The 12,547-nt window shown below is 31.2% G+C and overlaps 2 protein-coding genes across 2 annotated transcripts; both read left to right on the plus strand.

The window, feature by feature from the left end:
• Positions 1-1,131: 1,131 nt before the first annotated feature.
• LOC118031997 (uncharacterized) lies at positions 1,132-2,647 on the plus strand. The gene is made up of 2 exons (XM_035036559.2): positions 1,132-1,521; positions 1,639-2,647. The coding sequence occupies exon 2, from the start codon at positions 1,724-1,726 to the stop codon at positions 2,264-2,266; it is 543 nt and encodes a 180-aa protein (XP_034892450.1). The 5' UTR covers positions 1,132-1,521; positions 1,639-1,723; the 3' UTR covers positions 2,267-2,647.
• Positions 2,648-8,642: 5,995 nt separating this feature from the next.
• On the plus strand, positions 8,643-10,289 carry LOC118031977 (1-aminocyclopropane-1-carboxylate oxidase 1). Its single transcript, XM_035036531.2, has 4 exons — positions 8,643-8,812; positions 8,937-9,163; positions 9,306-9,642; positions 9,782-10,289. The coding sequence occupies exons 1-4, from the start codon at positions 8,711-8,713 to the stop codon at positions 10,049-10,051; spliced, it is 936 nt and encodes a 311-aa protein (XP_034892422.1). The 5' UTR covers positions 8,643-8,710; the 3' UTR covers positions 10,052-10,289.
• Positions 10,290-12,547: the final 2,258 nt, after the last annotated feature.

A 12,547-nucleotide genomic window follows, 5' to 3' on the forward strand; every position in this document is an offset into this window, starting at 1 on the left:
AGCAAAAAACACTTTAAAAAAAAATTGCTACTAATTCACAAACATGAATAAAATAAAATTTTAAATCAAAAAGTAAAACTCTCTTATCAAAATTGAAAAACATAAAAACTTTAGAGATCAAATTCTTTAACATGGTTTAAGTGTTAAATTTGGTCTCTTAAACATCAATTATGTTTAATAAAAAAACAAATTAAATGGAGCGTTAATCTTTTTTGCTTTCTCAATATTACAAAAACCCTATATCAAGATAATTAAAATAAATTATCAAGACTAATCTCTAATCAACTTAATAGGAAAAAAAAATCATATACTAAAAAACAATTCTAGGGGTTGAAAAAAAAAGCACTCTTTTAATGTATAATGAAAGCAAGAGGCGAGTTAGGTTTCTTTATAATATAGTGTTTTATTAGATACTTATCTCAATATAATCTTGAATTGTGTATCTGTATAATAATTTTTTTTATTAAATAACAACAATTAGTTAAATTTTTAAGAATTTACCACTGAAATCACGACATGTGTGCTGGATAATTTTTTCGACTATATGAGAATTACGTTTTTGGCCCCTCGCCGTATAAAACTGTTCTCTCTTGTTTTGTAGATGTCACAGAATTGTAAAGTTCACAAAAATCTTGATTGGATTCCTCATCTTCAATGATCGATCCCCACAGAAAAATAAATAGAAAAGGCATCTTCAATGATCATTTCACTTTAGATGGAGGAGTGTAAGGATTTATAGTTTTTTTTTTTTTTTTTTTTTTTTATAAAAAGAGAGTACGTTGCAATCGATCTCCTATCAATATTTAATGAATTTGTTTCATACTGTGATAATGATTATTTTTTAACAATATTTTTATTTAAAAATAAATTAAGTTAATATTTTTTATATATTTTTTTTAAATTTATATATAAAATCAAAACAATCTCACAATATAAAATAAAAATAATTAAAAAAAATAAATAATTTGTTTTTTGAAAGTGCTAGTAGGCTGTCACTATATGCTTGCCATATATGCAGGGCATGGTGGTAAGAATTATAGGATATGATTTCGGCTTAATAACGGGGAATATGAGCCTAATATTGGAATACAATGCACTAGAAAGTCTTCACAATTGGAATTATTTATGTTTATTGAATTTAGAAATACAGACACAAATATCTCTTCCATGGAAATGTCAAGCATGCAAACGGGCAAAGAGCTATAAGGAATTAGAGAAAGAAAATATATAAAAAGAGATCGCAATGCAGGTCCCACGCGTCTCATTGTAAACAGAAAAAGGTGGCAAAGATTTGATATTGGCTAACATTCTCCGGTCTGGCGACAGCGATCCCTCTGTCTATTTCAGCCTTGCCAGCCCACTATCCTTTCAGTTCTTCTCCACTAGCTAGCAGCTCCTCAGTAACACTTCTTGCTACTGTGATAGTAACACTCAGTTTCAAGAACACTGCTGCTGTTAATGCTCTGTCTTGAGAGCATTTTGAATCTTTGCGACGCAGCTTAGACGACAACCACCAAGATTGTAAGTGAAGCCTCACCTAACCATGATTCTGCTCTCTCTGTCTCTTCTTCTTTCTCCTTTTTCTTCTTTCTTTGATTATAAATGAATGGCAATGAGAGAACGAGCTTGCATTTGCAGGAATATGTCAGTGTTTAGCAGGGATTAAACTACACAAGCTGGTGTGGATGCAACCAGAGTCTAAGACAGGATATAAATAATAAAAATGAACAGCTTAGACGGGATCACAATGACGGGGTGGAAGAATCTAAAGCAACGGCTGTCATTCAAGGGCCTTGGTGGTTGCTGCGGGAGCACAAGCTGGAGTTCCAGAAGCGAAACGCCAAGCATGCCCTTCATCGATATGGAGGAGGAGGAAGACGAAGAGAGTGCCATTATGCAGGACCAAGCACAAGGAGGAGGGTTTGCTGCAGCCCCAGGTGCAGGGATGAATCTGGCAATGGCATTAGCTGCTGAGCGCAATTCACGCGCTTCAAATGTCAAGACATTGATGAGATTGATTGAAGAAACGGACGGTGTTGATTGGAGGACGAAGAACAAGACTAGTAAAAGTAGGAGGGACAAAGAACAGGAACAGGGACCAGAGAATGATTGGGTGTGCTGCGTGTGCATGGAGAGAAAGAAAGGCGCGGCTTTTATTCCATGTGGACACGCCTTTTGTAGGGTTTGTTCAAGAGAAATGTGGGTCAATCGAGGGTCTTGCCCCATCTGCAACCGTTCAATCCTCGACATCCTTGACATCTTTTAGTGTTAATGATCAGACAAGACTCTTTCAGGGCTTGATTTCAGGTTTGAGTCTTATCATTAATCAATCCCATATTCATGTTTAATTAATCTTAATTAGTTAAATAAGAGTTCTAAACTTCGACTCGACTCAATGTAGATGTAGTAATAGCATCTTTCCTAATATTTTGGATATTCTAAGAAAAACATATTGCTATCTTGATTCACCTTAAGTTGTGTTGGTTGGATATTAATTTTTGTATTAAATATGAATTATTTTTTTTATATTTAGTAGTGTCATAGAAATTAAATTTAAAAATACTTTTTATGTCATGAACTGAAAAATAATTATTAAAAAAAAAACTCAAAACAAAATATATAATAATAATTATCATTAGTATATTTAGATTGAAAGTTTAATTGATTAATGAAGCTATTCCATGCGAGGGAAAGCACTGAATCATTATCTAGTTGATTGCCAAGAGCATAATTAATACACGAATGCAGCTCTTTCTGTCATAAATCTCCTTTCACAATGGAGATGAGGAGAATTTTCTGTTTTTTTTTTTTTTTAATTTATTTTCTTAAACTTTTTTGTTTTCTTTTTCGTTCAGACAATTGACTTTTTAACATGGTTTGAAACTAACGAGGAAGCCGTCCATTCCTCAAACCTAACAGAAAAAAAAACCAGAGATTCATTGGAGCTCAATATGCATTGCATATTTTAGATCTAGTTGGGTTTGCCTTTCAATAATTGATCACACAATCAATTTGTTGCTATATAAGGAATAGTTTAAGGATTGTTTCTGATCATTTGTGTTTTTTTAAAAACAAATTTAGTTTTTAAGATGAATTACGTTTCAAACAGAGTTTAACGACAATTTATTTTAATTTTTTAATATTAAAAATAATTTTTAAAAATTAAAAAATATTATTTTAATATATTTTTAAATAATATTATTTACAAATTTAGATTAAATTTTCATCTGGTAAATTCCGGGCTAAACTAGTCTCGTTAAAAAGGACACAGAGTAAAGTACTGTTTGGGCCTGGCCTTCTACTTCCTAATGTGGGCTCATACCGTCTACTCGCTACCCAACCAATTCATGGTGGTTACTCGTTAAAAAAGGAAACTTTATTGTTTCTCAATTTATTATCGATCATATACCATAGTTCTTGTTTCTCCATGCAAACCTTTCTTTTTGCCTCCATCGAGGAGACCCATAAGATCTTCAGCTACAAGATAGGATAATCCCTTACATGTATATTAATAATTTTTTTCCCTTATAATTTGGATTTTTTTTTGGTTATTCATTTGATTTTCTTTTATTAAAAGTATTTAAGAGTGTGATAACTTTTGTTTTTTTTAATGTGTTTTAATTAAAAAATATTAATTTAATATTTTTTAATGATTTTGATGTAATAATGTTTTAACTACTAATTAGTGTTGAAATTTCTAGAGCAAAAGGACACTAATTTAAAAATCAATTAACGACAAATCAAATATTTTAAATGATGATAAGTAATTTTCCAGAACATGATTAGATGTTTAATTGACTTTTCCTTCTCTAATTAATGTAATCATTGTATCTAAATGATAATTTATACTCTATATTTATTAAAAAATATTAATTTTTATATTTTTTTAGTATATTAATTTTAAAAATAAACTTTTTTAAGAAATAAAATATTATTTTAATATATTTTTAAAAATAATTATGACAACAAACACTACTAACTTAAAATATCTCCCACAAAATCATTTATAAGAGAAGACAGACGATCATAATTGATGGAATGATTCACGCTGGTCTTCAACATTGTCTCTTTCTATTAAGAGGTCCAGTTGGTGGTAAAAAAAGCAATAATTCATGTAGTGTTTTTAATAGTGTGTTTGACATTACAGTAATAATTATTTTTAAAGTATTTTTTATTTAAAAATATATTAAAATATATATATTTTTTATTTTTTAAAAATTTATTCTCGGTAAACATGCAAAAACAAATTTAATTTTAAAAGAAATTCAAATTTTTTAACCAACAGTATTCAAAACACAAAGCTACAGCCGTGATCAGCGGTGTTTTTTATTCTACAAATAGACATGCACCAAACTCTAAAAAGATTAGAAGAATGTTAGCTAGAAATAGTAACATTTGTCACTATATATATATATATATATATATATATATGAAACATGAATATTGTAGTAGTTATAAAACCCAATTAGATTTTTTTTTTTTTGGTTTGATTCTCTTTTTATAAAAGTATTTAAAAGCATGGTTTTGAAACCTGGCCCGGCGGATTGACTCGGGACTCAGCCGATCCGGGGTTAGAACCAGGTTGGGTTGAAGAAAAAACAAAGAAAGAAAAAACCTGGTGTGACCCGGTCAAAAACCCGGTTACAACCCGTTGATTTTTTTTTTTTTTACTAAAAACAACGTTATTTTGGTTTTTTTTAAAAAAAATTGATCCGCACAACCCGAGAACCTGGTTAAAACCTAGAACCCGGAACCTTATCAGAATTCAGCCCTTGGACCGGGCCAGGTCTAAAATCTATGTTTAAAAGTGTGATAACTTTTATTTTTTGGTGTTTTAATTGAAAAATATTGAATTGATATTTTTTAAGTGTTTTTTTTTGATGATTTTAATAGTGATGTTAAAAAAATTATTTTAAAATAAAATAATATTTTTAAAAAAGTATTTACATAACAATACTTGATACATTAGTTATAGTAATACTACTAATTTGTGTAGAGAACTAGAGATTACTAGAAGAAAAGGATATTAATTTATTTTTTTTATTTTAAATTAATATTTTTAAATAATTTAGATGTACTGATGTCAAAAATAATTTTAAAAAATAAAAAAATTAGTTTTAATATATTTTTAGTGAAATTTTTTTAAAAAACAACTAAAACTACAATTCCAAGTATACGCTCTTTAATTTAGTAATTTTTTTTGTTTTTTTTTTTTATGATACTTTAGTATTAAAAAAATATATTTTTAATTATTTTAGTTTGTTGTGGTTAAAAATATATTTTAAAAAATAAAAAATATATATTATTTTAAAAAAATACCTATTGCTACTATAACAACAAACATTACAAGACTTAGAATTTCTCCTACAAAATCATTTATGGGAGAAGACAGACTATCATAATCGATGGAATGATTCACGCTGGTCTTCAACGTTCTCTTTCTATTAAGGTCCAATTGCTGGTAAAAAAAGCAATAATTCACGGAATTGTTTTTAAAAGCATGTTTTACTATTAGCAATTATTTTTTTGAAAAATATATTAAATATATATTTTTTAATTTTATTTTTAATATCAACACATCAAAATAATTAATAAATACATAAAATAAAATTAATTTTAAACTAAATTTTTTTAATGTTTTAACAAATAATATTCAAAACACAGTGTCAAAGCCGTGATTAACGGTGTATTTTACTAGACATCCTCCAAACTCTAAGAGATATAAATAATAATAATAATAATAATAATATATATATTCTGAAACAGGAGCATGAACAGTGTAGCAGTTTATAAAGCCCTTCCTTGCATGAAAATGGAGGTTCACAAGTTGCACATGATACTTGCATGGAATGTCAGCATCCAGCCAGCTTTTTGTGCTTCATGCATTGTTTCAAGCATGGCTACAAGAAACAGCCTGTCACATGGCCTCAGTTGAGTTAGCCTAAAGGAAATGATATTATTTTTTATTAAAAAAAAAAAAATCAATGATTTGGTCAATTGAGTCATCTAAATTTGGCTAGTTTAATTTCTTAGCTAAGACAAACAAATTTTGAATTAACTCGTGAAGTTAAGTTTGATAACTATAATTATTGAATTTATATGATGTTCAACTGTCAAATATTCAAAGGACAATAAGAATATTTTTAATCCCTACTTAGAATAAAGAAGTATGTAATTTCATTTTCAAAATTGGACATTCGAAACATATTAATCCCACAATAATGCAAGGAGAAAATCATGAACGAGTGGTTATGAAGGATCATAATCAAAATATGGGTCCAATTGCCACTTTATTTCTTTATCAAGTAGGGAAGGATCCAGCACTCTACTATACTACCGTAATCATATTAGTTTTTTTTTTTAATTTTTTTTTAAATATATTAAAGTAATATATATATTTTTTATTTTTTAAAAATTTATTTTTTACATTAGTATATCAAAATGACATGAGAGTACTAAAAAAATTAATTTAAAAAAATAAAAAAATTTAAATTTAAAAACGCAAAATTAAATAAGATCTTAATCTGCATTTTCCTCGGAGCTATTAACTTGGTCCCTGATATTGAATCCTAATTTGTCCCCAAATCTGAATGCCTCGCCATGTGAAAAATATTTTAGCAGACCGTATAGTATTTGAGCACTCGTATTATACATCCTTAACCTTACAAAAGAGTACTATGGGCCCACTCCAGACAAATCCTGATCAAGTGAATTCAACTTTGACACATTGTTGACTAATTAAGCAAAATTATCTGACCTTTTGGATACGCATTGCCACCAACGATAGAAGTGACAGGAGAGGTTGCGAGGCAGGAACGCAAGATCCTCCTTGTGGTCAAAGATGGTGCTGCGTATGATCCAAACGAATGCAACCATATTTTTGCCATAAAGAATCTTTTCTTCATGCTAATTAGTGGTAGGTAGAATTAGATAAGAGTTGTATTTTAAAGTTTTTTTTATTTGAAAATTTATTAAAATAATATATTTTTTATTATTTAAAAAATTATTTTTGATATTAACACGTCAAAATAATTTAAAACAAAAAAAAATTAATTGTTTTTAAAAACATTTTTGAAATGAAAAAACACATCAAGCTCTTAGAATTTTTGTAGCGAGATATGTTAGAGAATAGTATAAATTATATTCTGTGATGTAACATAATAGTTTAAATTATTGGGTTGAATTGGATTTTTAACATGATATTAAAGTTTTAATAATTAAAAGAATCTCATTATCTTTATATATTTGTTAAAAATTAAGTATAAAATAATATAAATATATATAAAATTTCAAGTTAAAAAACCTCACCTACTTTTAAATTGAATTATTCTATGACAACATTTGTTTTTTCATGGAGAAAATTAATCAATCAACGAGTTAGGCAAAATCTGAAGACTCCACGTAAAACTAAGATCATGTGAAAGAAAATGTAGTCTCCTTTGAATTTGCATGACAAAATAAGTTGCTGGCAAGAGGAGATTGAATTGACTTTGAAATACGGCACCCACAGCTGTTGCTATTCCAAAAGGATACATCATGTCAAAGCACGACGGATCAGTAGGGGTTGGACGAATATTTCTTAAATGAGAAGCAAAATCCAATTAGATTTTGGAGTCGTGCTCAACTATTGAGATCTAATGTATCATGAGATTGATGAAAGATGTTCTGTGTTTGAAAATATAATATTGATTGTTTTTTAAAGTATTATTTACTTAAAAATATATTAAAATAATATTTTTTTTATATTAACAAATCAAAACGATATATAAATATATATTTTTTTAATTTAAAGTAAATAAAATATAATTTTTTCTAAAAATTATTTTTAAAATATAAAAATAAATAGAATTTTTAGTAAACTTCATTTAGAAGAAGAAAGAGAACTTCAACCTTCATTTCTTTCTTTTTAATTCTAATGTCTCCCTTAAATTAGAGCATTTCCAATAGAGTTACTAAATGGATAGTCAAAAATAAAATGAAAAAAATAATATTTTAATTTTTATTTATTTGTTTTTTTATACTCACAGGGAAAAGTCAAATGAAATGCTAAAATGCCTTTTCTTTCATACAAATGCTATTTTTATATATTTCTCTAAAGAGCTAAAATTAACAAAATAGGACTAACAAAAAAAATAAACCAATTAAATCTAGTCATGTGTAAAAAAATAACATTAAAATTATTAAAAAAATAAAATATTTATTTATTTTACTCTAATAAAATTAGCTTTTCATTTGATTTTTTTTATTGAAATACATATCATAAAAAAAATTATATTTATATTATTCAAAATATTATTTTATTAATTTTTTTTTTTAAGATAGCATTTTTTATTAAAGATGCTCTTAGGAGTAATGGAGGGAAAAGAAGAAAAAAATGAGTAAAGCATGGAAAGTGGTGAAGCCGCGTGAAAGCGTCCATTTTTGGGTGAAAAACTGAAAATAGGAGAGAAAGCGTGCAGCCACCAAAGTGGGTCCCATTAGGCCGGCCCAAACATATATATTACAAAGTCTCAAAATGATTTACCAATTATTCAATTTTTTTAATTAAGATTATGACTAAAATACCCTTTGGCCCCACCATCACTTACAGTAATCTTCTTCAGACCCCTATAAATACCATACCATATCAACACTCCATTGTATCCGAAGCAAGCATCAAATTAAGCATCGCTTTAAGGACTTTAGAGAGAAGCAGAAAGATCAGAGAGAGATGGAGTTCCCAGTGATTAACATGGAGAAGCTTAACGGTGAGGAGAGAGCTGCCACCATGGAAAAGATCAGAGATGCCTGTGAGAACTGGGGCTTCTTTGAGGTTTGTCAACAACTCTTTTCCTAAAATGCCTAGCCCTCTGCCTTCCGACATTTATATTTAGGTTAGATTGATCACCCCCGTCTCTTACACTTGTTTTTTCTTTCTTTCTTTGAACGTTTTTCAGCTGTTGAACCATGGCATAGCCCATGAATTCTTGGACACTGTGGAGAGAATGGCAAAAGAACACTACAAGAAAGGCATGGAGCAAAGGTTCAAGGAATTGGTGGCAAGCAAAGCCCTTGTGGGTGTCCAAACAGAGATCAAAGATATGGACTGGGAGAGCACCTTCCACGTGCGACATCTCCCCATTTCTAACATTGCTGAGATCCCCGATCTCGATGACGAGTACAGGTACAGTAACTAATATTTAATACTTAATAAAACTTGGCATCAACTGTGCCCAAGAAGGTGATTAGTAATTAAGTAGCCTTAAGGGTATGATTAGTATATATCACCTCTCGATATTTACCCGAATATGTTTTGGTTGATACAGGAAGGTGATGAAAGAATTCGCATTGAAGCTGGAGAAACTGGCGGAGGAGCTTCTGGACTTGTTATGTGAGAACCTTGGACTTGAAAAGGGATACCTCAAGAGGGCTTTCTGTGGATCTAGCGGGAGTCCAAACTTTGGGACCAAGGTTAGCAATTATCCACCATGCCCCAAGCCAGACCTGGTCAAGGGTCTCAGGGCCCACACAGATGCTGGTGGCATCATCTTGCTCTTCCAGGACGACAAGGTCAGCGGTCTGCAGCTTCTGAAGGATGGCCAGTGGATTGATGTGCCTCCCATGCGCCACTCCATTGTCGTCAACCTTGGTGACCAGCTTGAGGTATGCCCAGTAAAATAGTCTGAACTGCTGCAACGTAGCTAGCTAATTGCTGGTGTCTTAACTGATCAAAGCATTGGGTCAAATCTGGCTCCCACGTTCTAACCATACTAAATTCTTTGGAACTTGTATGAACACGCAGGTGATCACCAATGGCAAGTATAAGAGCGTGGAGCACAGAGTGATTGCTCAAACAGACGGCACTAGGATGTCGATAGCCTCTTTCTACAACCCTGGAAACGATGCAGTTATCTATCCAGCACCTGCTTTGGTGGGGAAAGAAGCAGAGGAGAAGAAACAACTGTACCCGAAATTTGTATTTGATGACTATATGAAGCTGTATGCTGGGCTCAAATTCCAAGCCAAGGAGCCAAGATTTAAAGCCATGAAAGCTGTCGAAACTAACGTCTAATTGGGTCCAGTTGCATCTGCTTAATCTTATTCGCGGTGGAGGAGGGCTGGAAGCTGTGTTTCTATTTCTTTTTTTTTTTTAGGAGTGGAATAAAGATTTAGTAGTGAAAGGCTTTCAAGAAGCTGCTGTTTCTTCCACAAGGCTTTCAAGCGTCATTTTCCATAAAGCTGTTGGAAAATGACCTTGATTGCTTTGGAGGTAGACAACTTTATTTTACAGGAACAAGTTATTTTTCTAATGTCCTTTCTCTTCAAGTTATCGTTCAATTCATGTGTGTGACGCCATGAACTCCTTCCAAGTTCTTTCCCGTGAGGAAACACAAGAACAATACGTTCTATTACCATAAATGAATCACCAAATATAATGAATGTAGATGATCCACAGAATGAACGGTGGAGGGAAAGCAAGCGCAAACACAAGTTAAAAAATGTTAGCAAATTTCAACAAAAGTAGACAAAGTACTGGAAATGTCACCGAGTGACAGTCGCTTTCGCATAAACTTTGTGTCACGTCTCTTGGAATAATTATTTTTATTATATTATTTCCTTAATCATTAAGATTTTATAGATTTTTGACAGAAAAATATAAATAAATCATTAATATTTTTGACAGATTTTATAGATATTTCCTTAATCATTAATATAAATTAGACTGAAATTTTGACAGAAAAATATAAAAACCTTGTTTTCTACCGAGTTAAAATTTTATATTCATTAGAACTCGACAAGGCCTTCAAATCATGTTTACATCTTATTCAGTTCAAGCCATCATCATCTGACAGGAAATGAATGTTTGATGTTCCATTTAGCAAACTAATTCCACACAGAAGATATTCAATCGTCTCTTTATTACGATGGCAGCCCAGATTGCCTCAAGAGGAAAATCATGGTCTAATGAAGTCTTACAGCTCCATCTATATTAAAATGTAGGGAATCTTTACGAGGTGGTAAGAAATTGTTTTCCAAATGATGTTGGGCTCTGCATCTTGCAGAGAAGCAGCACATGCACCACTAAATTGTTTGTAACCAGATCATGGGACAGTCCACTGTCTCTTGCCCCAGAAAGTAACTGTCACTACAAACAATTGTCTAGTTAAGCCAAAAAAAGAAACAAAAAATCCCACATCCACAATGGTTTTGTGTCCCATGATTGAAGTTCATCCTGGCTATTATTCTTAACCCTGTAATAGAACAAGACAATGAGAAGAGATAATAAATAGGATTATTTAAGATAATTATTTATTCAAGCTACCCAACACGATGGCGATGGAAGTCCACCACAAAGCTTCTTTATGCTATAGGAACTTGAAATCCACCTATGCAAACAACTTGCGGGAGTGGAAAAGCAAAGAGGCATGCCTAAGAATAAAGACTACGAAACCTCCTTTTGGCTTTAATCATAACTGGAATCCTATCAGATCCACTCTCAAGACAAAATAAATTCATTAACAAATCAGCAAAGCACTTTTTACCCGTCAAACACTACCAGAAATTCGCTTAATAGCAATAGAATCACCGATGAAATATTTTTGTCGGTAATTTGAGATCGAAATTACTGACCGAATTACGGACGGAAAGTTTGGAATTAAAAAAAAAAGAGCGGGTCGCTGATGTGGAGGTTTTGGTGGGTGATATTTCCGACAGAATCACCAACGGATTCAAAACGGGTGACCCGTATGGGTGACGAGACCGGTTCACCGTCAAAAATACTGACGGAATCATCGACGGATTTGAAATGGCAGACCCGTACGGGTGACGTGACCGGTTCACCATCAACAATACCGATGGAAACACCGAGGGATTTGAAAAGCAGGTTTGTGCGGTGATGTTTCTATTTTCCTGTCAGAATAGCCGACAGATACATCGACGAATTAAACCCGTCGGTGAATCCGTCAGAAAAAGTTAATATATGGCCCCTCTGCCGACCCTCTCCTCCCCCATTTCTCCTTCTTCTTCCTAATCCTAACTCTCCCCATCTGCAAATAACCAGCCCCCTCGTACCCAAACAAAATTCTTCCTCATCTTAGCACAACAAGTTGTATTTCTTGAAGTTTTGTGGTCATAGCATCCGTGTTCTGATTTACCGACGGATTTTATCAATTTTTGTAAGTAATTCTATCTGTTTAAATTTTAACATTTAAATGTCAATTTTATTGTTTTTTTAGTATATGTATTTTTGTTAGTAGATGTACGTGTTTTATTGTTATTTCTCAAACAAACTTGTAGTATATGAATGTATAATTTTTATACTTGTTATGGTTTGTTTTTAGATTTTGTAAGATTGTATTTGTTTGTAAATTGTTAAAACTTTGTAGAATTACCGAATTACATGTTCTGTTTTGAAATAATTAATAGCTTGCTTAATGAGTCCTTTTTAAGTTTTATCGATGGTATTGTAGAGTGGTAATTTCTGTTAATTTATATATATTAATTTATATGGACGTTGATAAATGATAATGAATATTTAATATTTATGAGAAGTTGTGATTGGTTTGTT

The sequence above is a fragment of the Populus alba genome, chromosome 2, assembly GCF_005239225.2.
Source record: "Populus alba chromosome 2, ASM523922v2, whole genome shotgun sequence".
In the NCBI taxonomy this organism is placed as follows: domain Eukaryota; kingdom Viridiplantae; phylum Streptophyta; class Magnoliopsida; order Malpighiales; family Salicaceae; genus Populus; species Populus alba.

Coding starts and splice junctions, on each gene's coding strand:
- LOC118031997 (XM_035036559.2), top strand. CDS start 1,724: ATGAACAGCTTAGACGGGATCACAATGACGGGGTGGAAGAATCTAAAG.
- LOC118031977 (XM_035036531.2), top strand. CDS start 8,711: ATGGAGTTCCCAGTGATTAACATGGAGAAGCTTAACGGTGAGGAGAGA. Junction 9,164..9,305: donor GATCTCGATGACGAGTACAG/GTACAGTAACTA, acceptor TGGTTGATACAG/GAAGGTGATGAAAGAATTCG. Junction 9,643..9,781: donor ACCTTGGTGACCAGCTTGAG/GTATGCCCAGTA, acceptor ATGAACACGCAG/GTGATCACCAATGGCAAGTA.